The sequence below is a fragment of the Botrytis porri genome (assembly GCF_014898465.1).
Source record: "Botrytis porri strain MUCL 3234 chromosome Unknown BPOR_004, whole genome shotgun sequence".
Classification (NCBI taxonomy): Eukaryota; Fungi; Ascomycota; class Leotiomycetes; order Helotiales; family Sclerotiniaceae; genus Botrytis; species Botrytis porri.
The window spans coordinates 733,880-756,452 of record NW_024066078.1 but is presented as its reverse complement, the minus strand read 5'-3'; the positions used below and the strand labels follow the sequence as shown (position 1 = coordinate 756,452).

At 42.8% G+C, this 22,573-nt stretch overlaps 10 protein-coding genes across 10 annotated transcripts; 3 read left to right on the top strand and 7 right to left on the bottom strand.

The window, feature by feature from the left end:
- Window positions 1–481: 481 nt before the first annotated feature.
- EAF01_003210 (uncharacterized protein) lies at window positions 482–842 on the bottom strand (the record flags this gene model as incomplete). The annotated part of the gene is given in 2 exon segments (XM_038911464.1): window positions 482–586; window positions 600–842. The coding sequence occupies 2 exon segments, from the start codon at window positions 840–842 to the stop codon at window positions 482–484; spliced, it is 348 nt and encodes a 115-aa protein (XP_038772699.1).
- A 212-nt stretch (window positions 843–1,054) lies between these two features.
- On the top strand, window positions 1,055–2,781 carry EAF01_003209 (uncharacterized protein). Its single transcript, XM_038911463.1, has 3 exons — window positions 1,055–1,759; window positions 1,822–2,510; window positions 2,562–2,781. The coding sequence occupies exons 1-2, from the start codon at window positions 1,299–1,301 to the stop codon at window positions 2,474–2,476; spliced, it is 1,116 nt and encodes a 371-aa protein (XP_038772698.1). The 5' UTR covers window positions 1,055–1,298; the 3' UTR covers window positions 2,477–2,510; window positions 2,562–2,781.
- Window positions 2,782–4,685: 1,904 nt separating this feature from the next.
- Window positions 4,686–5,378, top strand: EAF01_003208 (uncharacterized protein; the record flags this gene model as incomplete). Its single annotated transcript, XM_038911462.1, has 1 exon — window positions 4,686–5,378. One exon carries the CDS (start codon window positions 4,686–4,688, stop codon window positions 5,376–5,378), a length of 693 nt encoding a protein of 230 aa, XP_038772697.1.
- A 1,298-nt stretch (window positions 5,379–6,676) lies between these two features.
- On the bottom strand, window positions 6,677–7,291 carry EAF01_003207 (uncharacterized protein; the record flags this gene model as incomplete). Its single annotated transcript, XM_038911461.1, has 1 exon — window positions 6,677–7,291. One exon carries the CDS (start codon window positions 7,289–7,291, stop codon window positions 6,677–6,679), a length of 615 nt encoding a protein of 204 aa, XP_038772696.1.
- A 2,098-nt stretch (window positions 7,292–9,389) lies between these two features.
- Window positions 9,390–11,948, bottom strand: EAF01_003206 (uncharacterized protein; the record flags this gene model as incomplete). Its single annotated transcript, XM_038911460.1, is given in 9 exon segments — window positions 9,390–9,631; window positions 9,775–9,892; window positions 9,944–10,065; window positions 10,090–10,333; window positions 10,384–11,327; window positions 11,364–11,435; window positions 11,446–11,573; window positions 11,699–11,810; window positions 11,882–11,948. The coding sequence occupies 9 exon segments, from the start codon at window positions 11,946–11,948 to the stop codon at window positions 9,390–9,392; spliced, it is 2,049 nt and encodes a 682-aa protein (XP_038772695.1).
- Window positions 11,949–13,100: 1,152 nt separating this feature from the next.
- EAF01_003205 (uncharacterized protein) lies at window positions 13,101–13,631 on the bottom strand (the record flags this gene model as incomplete). Its single annotated transcript, XM_038911459.1, has 2 exons — window positions 13,101–13,202; window positions 13,266–13,631. The coding sequence occupies 2 exons, from the start codon at window positions 13,629–13,631 to the stop codon at window positions 13,101–13,103; spliced, it is 468 nt and encodes a 155-aa protein (XP_038772694.1).
- A 454-nt stretch (window positions 13,632–14,085) lies between these two features.
- Window positions 14,086–16,000, bottom strand: EAF01_003204 (uncharacterized protein; the record flags this gene model as incomplete). Its single annotated transcript, XM_038911458.1, has 3 exons — window positions 14,086–14,309; window positions 14,364–15,399; window positions 15,453–16,000. 3 exons carry the CDS (start codon window positions 15,998–16,000, stop codon window positions 14,193–14,195), a joined length of 1,701 nt encoding a protein of 566 aa, XP_038772693.1. The 3' UTR covers window positions 14,086–14,192.
- Window positions 16,001–16,257: 257 nt separating this feature from the next.
- On the top strand, window positions 16,258–17,550 carry EAF01_003203 (uncharacterized protein; the record flags this gene model as incomplete). Its single annotated transcript, XM_038911457.1, has 1 exon — window positions 16,258–17,550. The coding sequence occupies one exon, from the start codon at window positions 16,258–16,260 to the stop codon at window positions 17,548–17,550; it is 1,293 nt and encodes a 430-aa protein (XP_038772692.1).
- Window positions 17,551–17,677: 127 nt separating this feature from the next.
- Window positions 17,678–19,270, bottom strand: EAF01_003202 (uncharacterized protein). Its single transcript, XM_038911456.1, has 4 exons — window positions 19,070–19,270; window positions 18,344–19,011; window positions 18,043–18,219; window positions 17,678–17,918 (listed from the first exon to the last, which is right to left on the bottom strand). Exons 1-4 carry the CDS (start codon window positions 19,131–19,133, stop codon window positions 17,817–17,819), a joined length of 1,011 nt encoding a protein of 336 aa, XP_038772691.1. The 5' UTR covers window positions 19,134–19,270; the 3' UTR covers window positions 17,678–17,816.
- Window positions 19,271–19,763: 493 nt separating this feature from the next.
- Window positions 19,764–21,870, bottom strand: EAF01_003201 (uncharacterized protein; the record flags this gene model as incomplete). Its single annotated transcript, XM_038911455.1, has 4 exons — window positions 19,764–20,410; window positions 20,462–20,727; window positions 20,778–21,074; window positions 21,269–21,870. 4 exons carry the CDS (start codon window positions 21,868–21,870, stop codon window positions 19,764–19,766), a joined length of 1,812 nt encoding a protein of 603 aa, XP_038772690.1.
- Window positions 21,871–22,573: the final 703 nt, after the last annotated feature.

Genomic DNA, 22,573 nt, shown 5'->3' with positions numbered 1-22,573 from the left:
CCAGTTACTGTAACCTTCAGATCTTGGGTATATCCACTCGTCCACTACCGGGCCCAGATCTACTCCAGTTTTTGGAGTCTGGGTGGGATACTAATGGGACGGACTTTTGGAATATTTAGCTTGTCCTTCCGTCCACTTGATCGTTGAAGAAGTGTTGATGGATGGGATGGGATGGGATGGGATGGTTTGATTCAACTTGTTTCCAATTTGCTTCTTTGTTTCTATTCGAGCTGCATGCACTAATGAACTACTGTAATATCTCATGCAGGTACAGGAGGTACTGGTACGAAGATATCTTCCCATTTCAAAGTTAACATATCTCTGTTTGGTCACCAAATAGATCATTCTGTCCAGACAAATTGTTCCTTGCTATCTCAAACGGTAAGACAAAGTTTATTCATCTACTCCGTACCTCCGTTCAATAACGTGCTTCGACTTGAAGGCTTCGAGTCGAGCGTACAATTATTACTGGACGGATGTTTCAGTTCTCCGCCCGTCCACCACTTTGTTCTATCGTTTTCCCCATTCGATCTGCAAGTATAATTACGGCTAGCACCCTTCCACATTCAGCCTGACCAAAGTGCCACTAACGTACGTACTACAGTTTGGATACCGAATGCCCACAAATCTTTTGAATTTAGATGTACCGGTGCTGCTGCGTCACGAGAAACCAGAGTGAGATTTGCCGTCTTCACGGGGTGGCCCTGTTGGTGCGGAAGTGCGTGTTTTCCAATTCGATATGCTTGTGGTGGAAGGTAGTATCTAAGGACCAACCGTTTTCGTAATCTAATCGATCTGAGGTGGACGGATGGCAAGTATTGCTTTGGGGAGACGAATTTCATACTCGATGAGAAGATTACACAGAAATTCAGTCACAAAGATAACCGATACAATGCTATACCATCAGACTTTATACTCACGTTAGATGTCAATGGGCAAACGCTATAAACACATGATGATTCGAAACAACGAAAGAGCCATAGTGAGTTCAGTCATCTCATTATTTGAGTGGACATCACAATCACGTTATCTACAATCCTATTTACAAAGTGGACTATGTAGGGGTCCATCCCATCTGAGTCGTGACAGTGCCCTTTGAAGATCCCCCCATTGCTTTTCTAGTATGTACGTCGTTGCAGTTATTTGCATCGGTAATATCTCTTAGATGGTATATGAGGACCGAGGAATAGTGGAAGGGTGGATCTGGTTCTTTTTCCATATATACATCATGCAAGTTCCTGAGAGATCTTCCTCTCTTTCCCTCACCTCAAATCTACATTCTTTTTATCATCTTCATCATGCGCACCTCTACTTTGGCCTCTTCAGTTCTTACTGCTGGACTCGTGTCCGCTCGCATTACTGCCCGCGATAACAGTTCAGTCTGGGCAACAGAGGTGCCTAATTATGTCCGTCCCTATGCAATTGCACATTATGATGCATCTGGATGTGTGCTTGGAAACCAACTCTATCGATTCCCAGTTACTGGACCATCTTCTGGAGGTGCCTTCTCCCTTCTCGCGACAAACGCACCAGGTTCGACCGATTTAGGAGTTCTTCCTCACATTCATCAAAAGCATTATGAGAATTTCTTCAATCTCAAAGGTCGCTTCCAGCTTTGGACTGAAAAGGATGGTGATTCTGAGACAAGAGTCTTGACACAAGGAGATTATGGAAGTGTACCAATCAACACAACCCATACTTTCCAAATTTTGGATCCAGATACTGAGATGGTCGGAATTATCTCACCTGGAGGATTTGAGTAGGTTGCCCAGGCATAACAAGCTATAGTTACAACTGGACAAGAGACTAACAATATTTTAGGGACTTGTTTTATGCCCTCGCCGATTCCAACTGGACCTCAGCCTCCTCGGAAACCCAACCTCCTTACGATCCTCTCATCGTCGTCAATGGCAGTAGCTCTCCTCCTGCCTCAGTCATCAGCGCTCTTGAAAGTTTCGATGTCTATGCCCAGCTTGACTTCGTTCCTCGTACAGATGCCATTAACGGTACTGCTCCATTGAACAGTACCTGGCACACTGGAGCCAACGATCTTGGCGCTCAAGGTACTCCATACTTCGTCGCCAAGGACTATGGACCACAATACATTAACGATGCTGCTGGATACCAAATCATTCAGCCATTCGTTACTCCAAAACAATCCGAGGACGCATTCTCTTTGTCGACCATTACTCTTGCCCGCAAGTTGTCCAACGTCACCATCCCAACATCGTCATACACCGGCCATGCGGCTTTCGAGGTTCTTGAGGGTATGTTGACTGTTGAGATGGAAGGTGAGACATTATCACTTATCCAAGGTGATGTTGTCTTCATTCCTGGAAATACAACGTACAAGTACTATAGTACCGTCCACTTCTCCAAATTTTTGTTCATCGGTGCTGGAGCCGAAGCAATGGACACTCAGCTCATCGCTGCTGGTGCTTCATGGTCTTCCCCAGTTTGGCCTACTTATGCCTAGGTAGTTTGTGGTGGATCTCTCTAGCTAGCTAAGCGTAGGTAGCTATATAAAAACATTGCAAACACTTCAAACTTATTCGTCCTAGATTTACCTTTTAGTCATTACACCATCCAAGAACATACCGTATTCATTTGGAAGATTCGAAAAAGCCTAGCAAGGATTAACAATTTAAGCTTCTCATGAATTAGAGTTACAATATACACCGGAGTTGTTTGTTTTGTTTATATATCAGATTATCTATCCAATACCTTGAAATTCTGTTAAATACTTTTATTTTGGAACATTTTACCCCATTCTAAGGCAAGCTAATTGGCCCTAAACTCAAGCATCCTTGCTAGGCTTTTTCGAATTTTCTAAATGAATACGGTACATCTACTCAGCCCATTTTTCTACAAAAAGATGGCTTTTGAATTCTGCAGAACCTCGTTCCCAAAATATCTCCTTACGAATCATTCAGGAATTTCACCCGTCTTGGCCATGATTTCACTTTACTAGGCAATTGATCTGCAAAAATATTGCTACAAAGGACGGAGTATAAAAAGCTTCGTCCCAAGAATACTCTCTAAGGTTAATGAAATTTACCTCAGCCTCAATCAACATCACTCACTACAAAGTACTCGGTCTTTATGGTGTGTTCTGTAGAAAGATTGCATCAAAGCCTAAACTATTGGAGGAAAAGAATGTTATGGCTGACAGCAAAGAAGATATTTATAGACGACGCGCAATAATTTCCCGTTCTTGGTGACAGCACATATTCCAAGGGGAAAACCTTGGATTAACCTCGGAATGTCATTGAACTTCGAAGTGAATCAAGGTTAATCGTAGGCCTATAAGCCCTCCCTTTTAGCCCTCCTCAAAATCCTATTTAAAATCATTAATCTTTAAAGATAGTAAGTGTTTTTGAACAGTTCGCGTTTTTGAATGATTTTTATAAAATTATACTATAAAATATAAAAGTTATATGAAGTAATATAATCAATTAGGTGTCATTATATAATTAATCGAAAACTTTAATGTTACGGGAGCTGCCTCTAGGGTCACGTGGAAGTGTCTAGAGATCTCTCGAGGTGGTTTAGACTAGACTTCAAGTAGGAATTCAATAAGGTTGTAACTGGTTGCAATTCTCGTAACTATAGTAATGAAACTAATGATTGTTCTTGAGCACGAAGCTCTACATTGTAATGAAACCCATTCCCTTATATAGACCTTCGTACTTTGATCGAATCGTCAAGTCTACTCGACTACTCGAGTCGACAAGTCGAATCGACTTTCCTTCACGTGACACTTGTCCTCGTGACCTGGTAAGGCTACCGCTTATTTAACCTGTGCTTACTAGCTAATCTGTAACCGTTGTGCAACCTGTGCCTACTGTGGGGTAGGTGCCAATAAAAGATAGGTACCTATCTTTTAATCACTGCTTATTTATTCGGTTACCGCTATCTTTAGTTACCCTTTAATTCAACTGTCCCTACAGTGCTGTTTTCGTAGGTCCCAACACCAAGGCCTTAGGTTTATCTCATAATCCATGTTGCGGTGCGGGTACCTCCGTAACATTTAACCTTTTTAAATTATAAAATTATAAAAACATTATATAAATTTTATAAGGATTATTTAAGGATATAGATTATTTAAGAGTATCTATTATCTCTAGAGGTTAATGGTTTTAGGTGGGATTGTGGGGGGGGCTAAAAGGGGGGCTTGTAGACCTACGATTAACAAAATTTTGGTATTCAATTTCGCCCCATGACTGCCGAGCCACAGTGAAACGGAGGAAAATTGATTATTTGCCGTGAATCTCGATTACCTAAGCGAGCCAAGCCACAGTGTGCACGCAAGTACTAGACTTCTTTGAGTTAGTATACCCCTTTTTCAACGTCATGTAAGTTTATGCACGGAATACCGGAGGGGAGCTACCGCATTTTACAGGAAATTCGCATTTTCTTTTGCGGTATACGAGATTTTGATCATCTCTTTCGCATGGGGATCCTGTAGGTGACAATGCTTTACTAGGTAGAAACAGAGCATCGACATGTATATAAGCTTCACCGCATTCACGCTCCTTTCTCAATTCTTTCTCGTTTTACTAATTGCTAACGAATAATTCACGAATCGATCTATATAAACGTCTCTCCTTCTCGACATTCACTAAATCTACCTACTTCCTCTCAACTTTTCGATCTTCGATAATATTACAATCAATACCTTCATCATGCGTGTTCAAGTTCTCCCAGTTATCGCTCTCCTTTCCCTCGGTGCTTCGGCACAAGATCTCGGTAGCATCGTCAACTCAATCACCTCAGATATTGGCGGAGCTGTCTCGACAGCTACATCTGCCATTGGTGGAGCCGCCGATACTGTCACTTCTGGAGCCGCAGGAGTTTTCTCGACCGTTACCTCAGGAGCAGCTGGCGCTTTCTCAACTGTAACTTCAGGGGCTGGCGGAGTCGTTTCAACTATTACCTCAGGTGCCGGCGGAGTCGTTTCTACTGTTACGTCAGTAGCTGCTGGCGCATTTAGCACCGCCACTTCCGGGGCCGCTGGAGCCTTCTCTACAGCTACCTCTGACGCCGTCAGCGCATTTTCAACAGTCACCTCTGCCGCCGCCTCCCGATACTCGAGCATCAAGAGTGAAGCTAGCAGCGAAATCTCCAGCTTGAGCTCCGTCGCCCAAACTGCCACCGACATTGCCGTTAAGAGTTCGATCAGCGCGGCCATGAGCAGTATCAGCAGCGACGTCGCTAGCGCCAGTTCCGAAATCAAGAGTGCCACTAGCAGAGCTAGCAGTGCTCTTAGTTCCGCCACTGGCAGTGCCGCTAGCGCTACTTCTAAGTCGGGAGCTATGAGAACCCAAGTGCCAATGGCTGGAGGAGCTATTTTGGGTGCGGCTTTATACTTGTTGTAGATTGATGGCGGATATAATGAGCGGGAAATTGAATGTGTTATGTTCGGAAATGCTAAGGGTGTTTTGATACGGCGTTCATTAATCGTATAACATATATCTTTTCACGACTAAAATTTATATCTTTGGGGCTTCATCCCTTTCATGAGATTTTCCCCCAATTGTTGATTGCAATCCATGTTTTAAATTTCATGTACTCGGGCTTGTTTTTGAAGGGAGCTGGGTCAAATATCAGTAAATTTATTGTGGGCGTTTGTATACCAAGAATTATATTTTATACCATATCAACTGGAATAGATCAAAATTAATTATATAATTTTTAAGTCGATTATCGATTGATAATTCTAAAGAATAACTTTGAACTTATCTCTACTTGAAACGATATTGATTATTGAAAATGATGAGTTTTGGTTGATTTGGTGAGTAAATTCGGTAATAAGTATCAATTCCGGTCCCTCATCAAAAACAAGCTAAATCGATATTGAGAACTGCTACACCATGTCCGTAAGTAAATTTATTTAAAACTTAAATGCCGGAGGAAGATTTATGAAGCGTTGGCATTATGGTTCTCCATGCAAACCAGTCTTTCAAAACTAATCAGATATTATTTACATCGACTCAGCTATTCAGATTAGTGTAAATATCCAAGTCAATTAAGATATGTAGATCAACTCAAATATTCGTGTCCATTTAGATATCAAAACGAACCAGACGTTCAAATCAATATCCCGCACCTGCGACGCATTGTTCTAGAACCTGATTGCTTTCGGTATCCCTTGGTGAGCTCTCTCCCTGATCTAAGTGATTTTTCGGTGACCTACAACTCTTCCTCAAGCTTACGAACCCCCACAGTCCTGGACTAGCTACTTCGGCAAACCCTACGATCTCTTTCAACTTTATAGCCAGGGAGCTTCCATGGACTTGGCGATAATGATACAAGCTTTGACCTTCTAGCACCAGACTTCAATTGTATGTATTTGTGGTGATGATCTCGAAAGAGCGAGCTCTATATGCAATGCAATTTATACCAAGGTTGTTAGAGAATTCTAGTGTTTGGGTGAACGAGGGTGAGAGGACTAGCTCGCCCAGCTAGTATTCGCGCAACATACATTTCTAACAACAACCAGATAACAAAAATCCAAACAAAAGAGAAGGTTGAATAACTAGGAAACTTTCAATTGATAGAGCCTCCAAACGAGACATCGCGTATGTTTAATCTTCTTCTTTACAAAAAAGCAGAATATATAGCAACCCCATTCTCCAAAAAAACCCTCTCAATGTTTCAGAGAAAGCTCAAATTCTTAGATCAACAACCCCATAGCTCCAACAACCATAGCTCCCCAAACTGGGACATACTTCTCTGGAGAATCTCCGGAAGCAGTAGTAGCACTAGCCGCGGCACTAGCGACACTACTAGCGCTTGCGAATTTCGAGCTTAAGCTACTAGCGCTCTCCAAAGCCTCAGTTTGTGCCTTTCCGGTAGCCGTACTTGCCATGCTTTCCAAACTACTGATCTCAGCGCTGATACTCGTAGCCTGTGCTTGGGCAGATGTCACAATCTTGGATTGGGAGCTCAATGATGCGGCGTTGGATGTGGAAGCTTGAGAGATGGATTTGGAAAGGGATTTGGAGATTGAAGAGACGGCTTCAGAGAGGGATGATGCTTCAGATGAGAGAGAAGATAGTGCAGAGCCGGTGGCTGTGGCTTCTATGGATGTGACAGAGGATAGAGAGGATATTGCTGTGGAAGGGGCGTCTTGAGTAGCCTGAGCTTGGGCGTAATCTGATGTGATAGTATTTACGGTGCCAGAAGCCTCTCCCCCGACGGATGTTCCATCAGCGATTATTGATCCAAGATCAGCAAACACTGTGGTGGCGAGGAGTGAGAGGAGTGTGATGGTGCTTGGAAATTGCATGGTTGATTGTGTATAAGGTTTGTGGAATATAAACTTATGCTAATGACAATTCGATCGGAACTAATCAATAATATTCTTCAATTGCTGTGAATAGTATAGGGAAAGCTTAATTCCCATGTGGTGGGAATCTTCAGATTTATAGATTTCCAGCTGGAGAACGATGATAGCAGGAAAGCAGGAGGATCAAACGACTGAGCCACGAAGCTTGCAACAGTAACACTTGTACTTGCATCTAAAACGTACTGTTACTCTGTCAAAAGAAGCTTTTTCCCCCAAACACCCATGTCAAAGAAATTACTACAACATTGACAAAATCCTTATTCCAACAATTGCCAGGCGCTCTCTGCGGTCACAATTTGAGGCGGGCCGCGCCCCCAACCTGACATAGCATAGACCGTCTCTTTATTGAAACTTCTAAACCTCCAGAAAGTAATGTTGAAGCATGTTCGCTTCACTTGAAATCTTTCACTAAAATGGAAGGTGTAAACCGACGAAGGATTTCTCCTCGAAGAGTGTTGCATTTTCTGTTCATTTCATCTCCAAACAAATCATGTCTCGCGCGGCTACGTAAGTTCCCTAGCTGCGGTCACGATCGAAGCCTATGAGGTATTCGATTTTACATTGATTATTTTTCACAAGGATGGGTTTATGCTTTTTGATGTAACATCATTAGGATACCATATCTCATGATTCTCATCATCCTTCTAAGACTGTCGATTTCTTGTCTAGACTCTAAAATCCATAGCTAAACTCTTTTACATTCTCTTTGAATCCTATCAGTTATCGAATGCATGTCTAATGCTTTTGAGTCAGTACTTCCCAGGTCATAGCTGAGTTTGGTCAATCCTGATGCTTTGAAATTGTCTGGCATCAAATGAGGCTCGTGAAGACAATCATGGCTAGCTAACAAATGACCAGTGCCAATAAATAGATTCGTGATAGTATTGCGACGGCACATTCTGGGTTTACAATTGAGGCTACCCCGGGTTTCTTCCTGTAAGCGCAACCGAAGGATTTAGGTCTTCAAACACCAACACAACGCTGAATGAACCGAACCGACGGGTACACCGAAGGCAATATCAGGCCGCCAAAAGCATCAAGTGTATTTTCCTAGTAGGCAATAGGTGATAATGATATTAGAGCTTGGAAGGATGAAGGAGGCTGTAACTTTGAGACGATTTCACTGGAAAGGTAACGCGGAGTGGATAAGGTTAGCATTGTTTGATAATGGAAATCCTTCATTGGTGCCTCGAGAATATCACATCATAATATGACCTGTCGCTCAAATCAAGTTCCGAATACTTTCGCTATTTTCATTCATGAATGCTAGTGTTGTTTTTGTGCCTAGACTAATCACTTGACTTTTTAGGGGAAGTCGTCTGTGTATCTTTGAATAGTTACCAAGAGTACAACAAGCTCCTTTATCTTATCCGTGGCAAGTTTGTCGGAAGATAGATTTTCTCCTTCATTATGGTAGCGAAGTATCTGCTATCGCAGATTCAACAAATAATACATAAGGATATACTCCGCGGATGCCAGTTGACATTCATTGTTCATTGTTCATCTGCCGGCTTACCGGCTGAATGCTTAACAAGTCATTCAACATTAACCTATTTCATAGGACATGTTTCTCTCAATGCTCATAATCGTATTAGTGACGCCTATAAACTTAGTATCTCAGTGAGAATGAGAATGAGAACCAGAATGTTGTCTACGACACCCGTCTAGAGGGTGTATGGGAGTGCGGCCCTGACAATGTAAGGTTGGGAAAAGTAAGTCCCGTAAGATTATTAGGAGACGATTTAAACATCGATGGCGAATAGACATGTTAATATGTTGATCAATTCGCCTTATTCAATCTTCTTGATAAGTTCATCGTACGCGATCGTACATGGCGTTAAATTCCCAAGTGATCTCTGATACTCTTCGCTTATGCAATTGTGTGTTTGAAAGATCATGAGCAGTTTGTACAATCTCGGATTCTAACTCGATCCTCCTTTGACTTGAGACGATGATTGACCTTTTGACTTGTGATAACCCATGGCTCAAGTCGAACATAAATGAGTCAATTGTAAAAATTTCCAAGTCGACGATCCACTCATCCACTTTCGCCCATCTCAGTCAATTTTCCGAGTAGCTCAGAACAGCTGCTATCTACTGAAAGAAAAAGAAGATCGGTGACTTGGTTGGGGTGACAGTATCTTGTCGAAACTGTGGTCTTGGAAAGTTGAATCGATTGAAGCCTCTTGTCTAGCAGCAATCGACGTCCAAACTCGCCATAATTTTCGCCATCTCCGAGAGTCTCTTCTCGAGATAAGTATCCAAAGCTATCTTGATCCGCTGAAGAGACCCAAATTGATTTCGAAGATGCCACAGTTGTGGATTATATAATTCCAAAACAGTTCAACTGCTGCTCGGATTTCTGCGACCAGAATTAGCTAATGCTCAGTATTCTTTGGATGGCCAACATACTATAAAACAACCACAAAGACCAAATATATCTGTTGTCCAAAGCACTCTATTCAACACAATCGAAAGAAACTCCTGACTCATTGGTGCTAGGGGCATGAATTCGCTTATCTGATTCAGATCGGTGATGAACTAAACTTCTAGCTAAGCATGTACTCACTACAAATTTTTAGACATACTTACTTGTAAATGGTAGACTACAGAGATGACCTTATAGAACTTAACTATGACAAGATGTTCAGAGTCACGAAGGAAAACCGACAATGAAGCAGTATCATAATCAGAGCACCACGTACTTCGTATACCTGTACTGTAGATAAATTAGATACCCCTGATACCAGCACAGAACCCTAGCGGCGAATATACTTTAATTGCGGCAAGATTGCCATTCTCTGGTTTGATATACAGGGCTGATGCTGGGGCAAACGAATTGTTTTGTAAATCGTGCAGAGCGACAATGTCATCGTCCAGCATCGAAGGTATATTTGACGGGCATGGATGTGTCCAGAGAACGCTATCGAGACCAGTTTCTTGTTTTTTAAAGTTTGACCAAATTTTAACAATTCGAAGAGCCTATGGATATTAATTGACTGGTCTATATCAGGGTTGTGTACTTGTCTTACACCAAGACCAACAGAAATACCCATAAGATTTTCTAGGCTCCACTTGCTCACTGCAAGCTCATATAAGCTATCGAGAAATGAATGCGGATAGGTATTGATTGCAATATTCTCAAAGCCCAGCGAACTAGCAACCACCCATAGAATCTTAGGTGAAGTTGAAGCTACGAAGTAATTACGTTGCCCTACAATGTAGCCTATGTTCACAGACTGGCTGTCACGAAATCCAAATGTGCGGCCCGAGACAAGTCGCCGCTCCAGAATATCCACATATAACGGTGTCACAGTATAAAGTTGTGATATAACATGCGTTTCTCCCCAATATATAGACCTCTGTGTGAATTGTTTACATCCCTTCATATCCTTCTTCAAGGCCAGGCAACTCACGGTAGAGCGGTGCCGTTGATTTGGGACATCTGTGACAATGTCACCGTGCAAAAATCTTCTAGGCTCCTGAATGGCTTGCATCAAGCTGACCATCTCAATACCTAGTTTCCAAATTCGCTTGCGGTTTATGAGCCCCATCCCATGATCAGAGCTCATTTCAGATTTAACCCCGAGAACCCATACTTTCCAGGTATAATTAGGCAAACACGGCACTCGTGCGAAGCCGAATTTGCACTGGACTCGAAATCTAGACTCCCAAAATGTTGATGGTAAAGAATGAACATCTCGTTTATAAGCTTGTAGCAAATTTAAGGTATCGCTAAATGAGAGTTTGTACATAATATAATGGATTATTTCATTCGGTAACGATGACAGTCTAGAATCAGGAGGGAATATGACGTCATTCTGAAAGTCAAGAGGTACACTTTCTGCTGGGGTAGTCGAGTTGTCTGTATGATTTGGAACTATCGACTGATAAAGCGATTGGTGTTCATCTTCTGGCCGTTTATTCAAGACGGAGGGGTTGGTTTCAAGATGGTCGAAGCTGAGAGATGTCAGATCTTGTGAGAACCATCAAGTGTAACAAGTAGCTAAACGGAAGTGTAGCCCAACGATATCGATTTCATGGTATGGATCTGGTTGAGGGATAGGGATAGCATGCAGTCTCCCTTGACTTACAAGTGGGTAGTCGATTATTGGGTGCTGGATTAGACTTCGTTCTTGTTTGTCTAAAGCCTCCAAGATATCCTCGAAAGGATAGTTGTGCCCCCAGCTTAGGATACCAGTATGGAAATTTTAATGGCAGCCTTCAAATATCTTGAAGAGGGTTTCGATGCGGTTGTCGATAAGAAAGTTCCTTGGAGCTATCTCTTCGAATATTGTCCAACAGGCGGCTTGAAATGGGTAGCAAGTGCCGTCTTTTTTATCTAACCTTGGTCCAGTAAAGAGTCGAGTGATTCCAAGAACAGGGATTGAGGAAGGGGTTTTGCTACGAACTCTATGACCTTGGCCACTGAGGACTAGTTGACCCTCAAACCAACAGACTATGATACAGCTGATGTTACTATCTCACTTTTTTCGTTTGCAGTGTAACTTACGAGCACCAATCTCTTACACCATTGATGAAAATGGTCATTATCATGAGCTAAGAGCACACCACAGATAAAGCAACTGTGATACATGACCGAATATATCGAAAGAGATGAACACAGTCGTTCAAAGCTATCATTCGGTTTTCAGTGATAATGTGGACCTTGCTGCCTTTTAGTATCGGATCCTGGAGTAGTTATCCTTATGTGTTGGAAGATGAGAGGATTACTAGAAATGCGTTCAATTGCAATCATTGACAAACTCTTGGACTTACGACAAGACTAATGTTCTTATACATTTAATAGAGTATCAGATGAATGTAACAAGAATTCTGTAGATTCAGTCAGCATGTTGGGATTTATCAGTTAAGTACAGGATGATGTGAAATAAATCATTGATTTTCTCAAGTAAATAACATCTGGGGAGGGACCTAGCCTTGTATGTATTTGAGCAAGCAATAGGTGCTTGAATTCTGCAAGCACGCTTTATTGGCGGACCTTTAAACCCCAATAACTTTTGCCAGTAATGACATATGGATCTGAAATATATTACCATAAAACTTGGCTATACCGAACGGGGATATAACGGAAACTCGGATGTATCAGAACAATCTCCCAACTCGACTATTTTGTGTCTAGCAATACCGGATTATCGAGCAAAACCAATACATCAATCTTTTTTTTTCTAATCCGATATAAACTTGATAGTGAAATGGACTAAATAATCTTAATTCGCTATTGTCATATTATACTTTCTTCGAAAATATCCGAGTTTGGAATTGAAATCGAGCATAAATACTGGTTGAGACAGTTAGATCGGCAAGTTTTACTATATATTCACGAATCCGGCTAGTCAACAGCCTGCTTGTTATCACTAGAATATACACGCTCGTATATATGAGCCTATCACTTAGACATAGCTAGTGAAAGCTCCTTGGAATCCGAGTTCTTCGAATTTTAGCTATAGACGCTTCAGTGTCACTTGAAACCTCTTAACTCCGCTCTTTGGTGACAGTTATGTTGTGACCATACTGAGATTCTCGCAGAATCCAATTGGAAATAAATGATACTTTAAGATGCATGAAAGAATTAAGAAAAGTCCGTCGAAGCTTGAATAACGGTGAGAGAAACGAAGTTAACTCTCATAACCAGTATGTAAGTCTCGAATGCTTTTCGTTTCCGGCTCTGCCAAGTCCAAACTGATTATAAGGTATCAAGAAAGGCGTTAGCTGTGTATTTTAGCTTCTAGAAAAGATCCAAGGTATCTTTACGGAACCCAGGGATAACTTCCTCCGGGAGCCAGATACTGTGCTGAAGTTTATTCTTCTCACTGCCAATTTCGTAGCTCTAACATAGCTTCGAACCAACACATATCATTAACATGACTGTTAAAGAACGACCACAACGAACACATGTCTTGTAGTCCGAAGCATTTAAATATGTTTCCTCTTCCAATTCATTATATGTTTCTGTCGCAGTCTTAGCTGCTCCCTTTTCTCGGCCCATCTCAGAATATCCTCTATGTGGAAAGAGACCATCTGGATAGGGCGCTTTCACTATATCATGATATGGAAGATCGAAAAGCTTTTTAACCAATGTAATAGCCTCTTCGAGTGTGTCAGATGAAATCCCATGGTCGGATATGCCTGCACTTCCATTTGTCCGTTCTTTCTCGGCTAGCTCTTTGGCTGCTCGTCTGCGCCATCCGAGATCACCTCCGCATGTGAAAGACGAGAGATCAACAATGAGAACTGGCAAGTTATCTTCTGAAATCATGATGAAAAGATTGCGACGTGGAAATAACCCAAAAAGCTTCTAGATGATCTCGATGTTGAGTTCAATCCAAGAATGTTTCAATGGAAATCATGGAATGATTCTTTTGTATAGTTCTGGCGATGAGCTTCACGTAACAAGCTTACAACCCGTTAATCATCATGTGACAAATTATTAACATTGTCCTGCAGTTATATCCCAAGTAGGCAGGTGAACTATGCTAAGATTAAAAAGCTTCGAATCACAAGTTTCCTGCATTGATAGACTACTACCAGATTTCGATAATTGCGTGAAAATGTATCGATCGCATTCAGAGTGAAAGCCTGTACACGGGTTAAATTCTGTCGAAGAGCTCATGGCGGGGTTAAGTGATAGGCATACCTGAGATTGTCGATAAGTCGGTATTTATGAAAGTCACAGATAGCTAGTCTTTGCCCTTTTGGGAATAGAAAATGTGCGTATAATTGTAGTATAATGCTGGACTCCAAAAGAATAGTCTAACTGAGCGTAAAGAGCATATAAGTCATATAAGTCATATATAATTTAACATCCTGAAGTACTATTTTACATTCTAAAGACGCCGAATTTGGTATCTACCGGTTCATTCTTACCACCCAATGCAGCCATCAAACTCAAACCTAAAACTCTTCTCGTATGACTTGGTGGAATAACTCCATCATCCTAGATACTCTGTTAGTCACCTCAATTCCATCTCAATTACGGAAGACAACATACCCATAACCTAGCACTTGAGAAAACTGCCTCACTCTCTCTATCAATTCTATCTCTGAGTTCTGGATCAACAGCCTTTCCAACAGTCTCCATGACAGCTGTCAATTGTTCACTTCCCATTACTCCAATTCGTGCATTGGGCCACATCCATAAGAATCGAGGACTATATGCCCGACCACACATACCATAATTACCAGCACCATTACTAGCACCAACCACAACGGTGAACTTGGGTACATTAGCACAAGCAACTGCGGTGACTAGTTTCGCACCATTCTTCGCAATACCCTCGCGTTCAGCATCAGTACCTACCATGAATCCGCTGATATTTTGCAGGAAAATGAGAGGGATTTTGCGTTGAGTGCAGAGCTCGATGAAATGGGCGCCTTTGAGGGAGGACGCAGAGAAGAGAATACCATTATTGGCTATGATACCGACTTTGTGACCGTAGATATGGGCAAAACCTGTCACGAGAGTAGAGCCATAGTCGCGTTTGAACTCGGAAAAGACGCTTCCATCTACAATACGAGCGATAACCTCATGGATGGGAAGAGGCTTGCGGTGATTAGTTGTAGCGATTCCAGTCAGTTCTTCGGGAGAATAGAGGGGTTCAGTGTAAGATTCTGAGGGTGGAAATGATTTGGTGGGCCAGTTAAGATTGCTAACGGATCGGCGGGCAAGGACTATGGCGTGAGCATCATCGACGGCGAGATAATCTGTTACTCCAGATACAGAGCTGTGCATATTTCCACCTCCTAATTCTTCAGCTGTTACAACTTCTCCAGTTGCGGCTTTTACTAGAGGCGGACCAGCTAGGAAAATGTGACCTTGTTCACCTACGATGATACTCTCATCAGACATGGCGGGAACATAAGCACCACCTGCTGTGCAAGGACCCATGACCACAGCTATTTGCGGGATTCCCATTGAGCTCATTCTTGCTTGATTGAAGAAAATTCGACCAAAATGTTCTCGATCTGGAAAGACATCTGCTTGATGTGGAAGATTGGCTCCACCCGAATCTACCAGATAGACACAACTGTAAAATATCAGTATCTAACAAGCGTGTACATCAATTGAACCAAAACTCACGGTAAATTGTTTTCCTTCGCAATCTCTTGTGCTCTCAAATGTTTTTTTACAGTAATTGGATAATATGTTCCTCCTTTCACGGTACTGTCATTTGCAACCACTATACACGTTACTCCCTCAATGACACCTACCCCCGTAATAATCCCACCAGCAGGTACATCCGCCTCAGGATAAAGCTCATGACCTGCCAATGCACTCAATTCCAAGAATGAAGTACCTGGATCTATGAGTGCAGTAATACGATCTCTAGGAAGCATCTTTTTGCGTGCAATATGCTTTTCACGTGCTTTGGGAGGACCACCTTGATGTATTTTGGCGGTGAGAGTAGAGAGGTGATCGAGAAGAGGTTTCATTTGGGACTCATTTTGAGTATATTCCTCTGAAGAAGTATCGATGTTTGTCGGAAGAACGGAGATGGCTTTTGCTTGGGTTGGAGCACAATAGGTAGCAATTGTTCGAGAAGGAATGGAGGTTCCTTTGTGATATATTGGTCGTAGAGATCTCCTAGAGAGACTGGGTAGAATCCTGGAAGCTCTGAGTGAAGCCATTGTGATAGAAGTTATGCTGCAGTGACAGCAAAAAAGTGAGATATTCACATGGACATTTAAACATTTGTTTTGAGACAAGATCTCAATAGACGAAGCGGGAATAGGCTCGACGGCTAGATGCGGCCCCGCGTTTCCCCGGAAAACCTCGGTCCAAGCTAGCTAGGAAGGGTTTACAGTTACGGTGCACATCTACAAAACCTAAAACAATGTAGAAAACATACTCTCTCAATTCTTCCAACACTTTCACCAGAACAAAAATGGCTTCTTCATTAAAATGTCTTCGTTCCCTCACCACTAGACCTATATCTCATCTACACATCAAACCTTCAGTCCCTATATCCACAATCCGTCGACGTAATGCATCATCCAAGCACCCTGCTGGTTTCGAGCCACCAACGTCCTCTGATCTGATCGAGCTCCGCGAACGAGTCCAAGAATTTACACGACGAGAAATCCCAGAAACGCTCGCAGCCGAAACCGATAAATCGAATGCATTTCCAAATTCTATGTGGCAAAAATTCGGCGATGCAGGGTTCCTTGGTATAACTGCTTCTGAAGATGTAGGCGGACTGGCTATGGGTTACCAAGCACATTGTATTGTGATGGAAGAAATATCTCGTGCCTCGGGTAGTATTGGATTGAGTTATGCTGCACATTCACAATTGTGTGTTAATCAATTACAATTGAATGGTAATCAGGACCAGAAGATGAAGTATATGCCGGGGTTGATTGATGGGAGTAAGATTGGTGCATTGGCTATGAGTGAGAGTGGTGCAGGGAGTGATGTTGTCAGTATGAGGACGACAGCGAAGAAAGTAGATGGTGGCTATGTCTTGGATGGAACGAAGATGTGGATTACCAATGGACCAGATGCAGATCTTATTGTGGTTTATGCGAAGACTGAGCCTGAGAAGGGCTCGAAAGGAATTACTGCCTTCTTAGTCGAAAAAGGATTCAAGGGTTTCAGTTGTGCGAGGAAATTAGACAAGATGGGTATGAGAGGAAGTAATACAGGAGAACTAGTTTTCGAGGGGGTATTTGTGCCCGAAGAAAATATCTTGGGCGAAGTCAACAGAGGAGTCAAAGTACTGATGGAAGGACTTGATATTGAGAGGTTAGTATTAAGTGCTGGACCATTAGGTATCATGCAAGCTGCTCTGGATGTTGCGCTTCCATTTACACATCAACGCAAGCAATTCGGTCAACCTATCGCACATAATCAGCTCGTTCAGGGAAAACTTGCAGATATGTATACCAAGCTACAAGCTTCGAGAGCTTATACATATGATACAGCAAGGACTGTTGATGAAACAGGCAATATCAGAACACAAGACTGTGCTGGAGCTATTCTGTATGCTGCTGAGCGAGCCACGGAAGTCTCATTAGATTGCATACAATTGTTGGGTGGCATGGGTTATGTCGAAGAAATGCCTGCTTCGAGATTACTGCGTGATGCAAAGCTCTATGAAATTGGTGCTGGAACTACTGAAGTCAGGAAAGTGGTGATAGGAAGAGCTTTCAACAAAGAATATAGTGGATTTAGTGCCTAGAAAGGGAGTGGGTTTGTTAGATTGAGCATAGCGATGAGCTTTGTGTCACATGTAGTATACCGCAGCAATGATTAGACTTCTTTTTTCATCATCGATTATCTACCCCACGTGAATGTACTCAACACCAAATCTTGTCTAATACAGTAACAAGAGCAAGCTGTTGAAGCCAGTCTCAATTCCCACAGATGCAACATTCTCAATTTACTTCCTCTATCCCATCGTGTTCATCTCCATTCTTTAGCCTGATGCCCGAAAATCACAACCCATCACATCCCCATCTTCCCCTCCTTTAATTTCTTATAAATCTCCTCCTTATACCCCTCCAAATTCCCAATCATATACCCCGGTTCAAACGTCGGTCCTTCATCCTACATCCACACAAATTAGTTTCAATCTCCTCATACACACATACATCACAGTTTATTCCTGCGCTCCTTCCCGCCATTTTCCCTCTATATCCCAAAATACAACACGAATAGAAAGAATACTAACCCCAATCATCTTCACAACCCTAGTCCCACACCCACTGACTTCCAAAATCGTCCCGCCTACATAGTCTTCTCGAGTAAGTAGTTCTAACATAGCTTCTGCGACGGTTTCGGCGGAGATCCATTTTTGATCGGAGGTTAACATGGTCATTTTGTCGGGTTGATGGGACCAGATTGGTGTCTTTGAAAAAGTCAATATAGTCTACTCATCTCCATATCCATCCGCATCTCCGCCCAAAAAGATCCTGCCCTTCCTTCCAAACAACAAGAACCCAAACCAAAACACAAAGAAAAAGAAACCTCACCTGCACAAGCGCCGGCGCAATAGCCGTGACCCTAATCCCCAACTCCTCCAACCCCGCCACACTCCTCACAAACCCCGTAATCGCAAATTTGCTCGCGTGGTACAGCGGAGTTTCCATAACTCCTATTTGACCCGCTACACTCCCCACACAGATTACTCTTCCACTTCTTTTGGACGAGGTCCAATACTCGACGCCCATTTGCGTGAGACGGATTGGGTGCGTGATGTTTACGTTGAGGGTGTGGAAGGAGCCGGGGAAGGGGTTGATTTTGGGAGATGGGGGAGTTGGATGTGTGACTTCGGGGGTATGTTTGAGAGAGGGAGGGGGGTGTAGATGATGAGTATCTTGGGAGAGGGGGGTTCTGGGGGGGTTATAAAAATTGGAATAGAGGGGATCAAAAAGTCCGGCGCCGGGGACGAGAATGTCTATTCCTGCTGGGAAATGGGAGATTGTGAATTCGAAGAGGGAGGTGAGTGCAGGCCAGGATGTGACATCGGTAGAGTGGTATAGACATTGTGGGAGTGTGGGGGTATTGCAGGATGAGGAATCTGGGGAAGTAGAGGTGTAGGTGGTGAGGAGTTTGGTTGCGGCGGGTTGGAGAGAGAGGTCGGCTATTACGACATTGCAACCTTTTGAGAGGAGGAGACTTGCGAAGGCGAGATTTATACCTGGAGATTGTATGTGAGAGGGGAAAATTAGGGTGGGGGTTGAGAGGGAGGAGAGTACCTGAACCCGCGCCAGTGACGATGGCTACTTTTCCCTTGACTTCAAGGTCCATCTTAAAATCCATTTCGAATCGAGAATCTAACAAACTATAAAATATAGAAAGTTTACTGTAGTATCATCTACAGAAGTACAATACACAAAAGACAAAAAGACAACAAGATACTTAACAAGTTGCAGCTAAAAGTATTGGATGGCCATGCATGTATAAGAGATTCCCTTTGTGTTCGTACACAATCTGTTCACACTTGCTACTGGGGTATCTATCATATCCTATTCTATCCATTTGCATATTTTGCGGCGCCATCCGCGTAAGGTTGTAAAGAAGCGGGTATCTCTTAGCTGAATCTCGCTTTTTCTCCGTCCAGCCGCAACTTGTCACATGTACAATCAGGTACGACCCTTCAAGATAACAAAATACCACATAATAAGCCGTGAGTCGTGCAGCAATAAGCCACTGTCCTTAGACGACTGATTGACTAGCTGAACCACTCCCATCTCATCACGATTAACAAACAGCTTGAAAAGTCTAACTTATGAATAATGCCAATGCCATTAACTAACGTAGCCGTGAAGTAGGGTATAGAATCAATATGCCTCTAGGCGCCGTGTAGCCATTCGAAACCCATGATATACATACAAACTCCAACCCCAAAACCAGTAATATAAAAACCCACATTCGTTGACCCGCCAGATTTCATGCATACTCCTTTTGCCATTTGACTAATTGCCTAGTAAGAATGTCCATCATTTCCAGACATGTTAAATCCTTGAATTCCTTTGGTGTTTCACTTTCGCCTCGAGCCACCTGTTTTCCATTTGCGCCGTTAAGTTGTATCATAGGGAGAGTTTCTTCGACCAGTCCCCGAATAGTTTTCTCTGCTCCACTGCCACTTGGAAGTATTGACGGGTCTGCAGCCAATTCAATTTGAGTTCGTGATATGAAATCGAGGATATTTGTAGCACGTTTCCTCATCTCAGCCATACTAATTTTGCTTCCTACGCTGCTCTTTGCCTTACTAGTCTTGCTCTCATTGTGAGCTCTGCTAGTCGTTGTTTGTACGTTATCGTCTGCACGTGGAATATCTCTAGATTGAGATCGATTGGGAGATTGAGCGTTGTTATCGTCCTTTTCCCTAGTGTATTGATTCTTGCCAGATTTACCCTTTCGAGGGTTGGGAGGTCTGCCACCCTTCTTATGCGAAATTGGAGGCAGAACTGGAGGAGGTGTATCTGGCGCTATCGTTTGTGACACTGGGGGCGGATCTGGAGGTTGTGCAGATACCTCGGGGTTCTTGCTTGGAGGTTTTATCGCTGGCGGGGTCTCCTCAATAGGCTCCGAATCTAGGCGACTGTGAGTTATTGCTACATCATAATGCATTTAGGTGTACCGACCTTCAATTCTTCGCCGTTCAGCTCGACCTTTTCTTTTATTTGCGGCTTCCAGCCTCGACCTTTCTCGTTCTTCCCTTAATTCCTTTTCTCTATGGTTTTTAGCTGCTGCTCCCCTTATCTTCTTAGCTGCTCCAAATCGACCATTTCCCACGATTGTGCTGTCCTCAGATTCTGCTTGAGAGTGGGGTGCCTCTTGTGGTTTTTCATCATCTTCAGGAGTAGGAGAAGCCGAGTCCGTCCGTTGCCTTTTGGGTACTTCATGTTTGCTACTAAGATGATTAGAATAATTTACACTGATAGAATGGCATTTACTTACTCTTCGCTGTCACTTCGACTTCTTTTTGCTTTGCGACTCCGGCCGTCAATACTTTCTGGGATATCTGCGACACTAGCTGCTATGGCTTTTCGAAGTGCTTCTTCTTCGGCAGCTTCAAAGTACGCGGCATCTCTACTATTCATTGTCGAGCGTCTCTTTGTGCTCGCAGAGCTGGAGCTGGGTCGACCATTCTTGCCACCCTTCGGTGATCTTGTGCCGTCTTTGGAAAATGAAGCCGCTCGAGATGTTGTTCTGGAGAGATTCGGGTGAAGGGGAAGGTATAAAGAGTAGCGTTGTCTGCGATCCATCACGTCAGAATTATCACCCATTTTTTCTTGGGTTGGAATTATTTGTTTAAGGTTCTTGCGCAATTAAAGAAATCAATCTTGTGAGACTCGGATCTGCGCCACGGTCTCGCGTGGATGCTGACAATTCGAGTGAATCTCTCGAATGGGGGTATATGTGATTGATGCGAAAACGAAAGGACTCACCCATTTGACGCCGAACGAATTCTGTGAAGTTCTTTACGACATTGTTCACAAAAGTATTCTTCAGGACTCGTATCTTCGTTCATAATTCCAACGCATCCACCGTGTTGCCAGACTTTGCAAACGTCGCATTGTAAGAAAAATCCAGCCAAGTCTTCTGTAAAATCCGCTGCTGTTATGACTGGCTCCTCAATTCCATCTTTTATATTATTCTTGTTATCGTCGTCCTCGAGTTGTGGCGGTCCGGGATATTCATCGTAACCGCAGATGCATCGAACAGCTTCATCGTCATCGCCTCCCTCATCTACACCAACGACTATGTCTTCATCAACTAATTGTCCTTTTTGTATCTTATCCCCTCCATCAACTCGTCCTCGCTTTCGACGTGTCGAGGAACTATCTTCGGCCGTGATTGCGTCGTCGGGAGAGTCCGAGGAAAGTGAGGCAGCTGGAGTCGACTTTCGTGGAGATTCGACTTTATTATTTGAGCGAGTAGATCTCTCTGCGCGACTAGAGGAATTTGAGGAAGCTGAAGAATGATGTGAATTAGTTTGAGAAGGTTGACTGCCTCGAGCAGCCCTTGACGAACGCCTAGTAGTATCCATTCCCAATGATTATAATAGTACAAAGGTAGTATCGAATTCGAGATTTCGTGTGTGCGAAATAGATTAATATTCTGGTAAATGTCGAGCGTGTAAGTAATGTGTAATTTGTGAATTGAGATCGTAATTGAAGTCCTCCTCCTACTTCGATGAGAAGCTTTTTAATTCCAGACTTCCCCAACCAAAACCAAGAGTCAAATCAAAAGAAAAGGAAGGCAGGGTGAGATTTGGAAAACGATTGAGTATCGATTAGAGCTTAGAGAACCAAATTGGAACCCGAAGATATGCGATCTGATAAATAGGAAGGTGGGTAAAGTTTCCTGGTGTAATCATGACTGCGGGTGTTCAGAGAGTGAGGAGTGAGGAAGAGCGAAAGGAAATAATTTGCTAGATTCAAAGCTGCCCTTTCGTCCCCGCCAAATTCCCTAGTGAGTATTGTGGTTAGGCATAGGTAGGCATAGGCCAAATTCCATTCGGAAAATGTGAAGAGCGAAAGTATACTTTGGAGTGACTAATGGAAAAAGATTAACCAATGAGAATATTACCTTCATATTTCCTTGTTAATATTTAATAGCTACTAAACGCAATTGGTTCTTCTCTCCTCTTTTTTTCTTTTATATAGACAGTAGCATAAACCAATGATAACTTACATGGACCTATCGCATCATCCACAAAATGACCAGCCACTGATGAGCATAATACTTGG

What these genes read in the sequence shown, in the direction of transcription:
- EAF01_003202 (XM_038911456.1), bottom strand. Translation starts at nt 19,133, where the DNA reads ATGGATTTTAAGATGGACCTTGAAGTCAAGGGAAAAGTAGCCATCGTC. An exon ending in CGTCACTGGCGCGGGTTCAG is followed by an intron (nt 19,012 to 19,069) that starts GTACTCTCCTCC and finishes TACAATCTCCAG; the next exon opens with GTATAAATCTCGCCTTCGCA. An exon ending in TTGCGCCGGCGCTTGTGCAG is followed by an intron (nt 18,220 to 18,343) that starts GTGAGGTTTCTT and finishes ACTTTTTCAAAG; the next exon opens with ACACCAATCTGGTCCCATCA.
- EAF01_003209 (XM_038911463.1), top strand. Translation starts at nt 1,299, where the DNA reads ATGCGCACCTCTACTTTGGCCTCTTCAGTTCTTACTGCTGGACTCGTG. An exon ending in ATCTCACCTGGAGGATTTGA is followed by an intron (nt 1,760 to 1,821) that starts GTAGGTTGCCCA and finishes ACAATATTTTAG; the next exon opens with GGACTTGTTTTATGCCCTCG.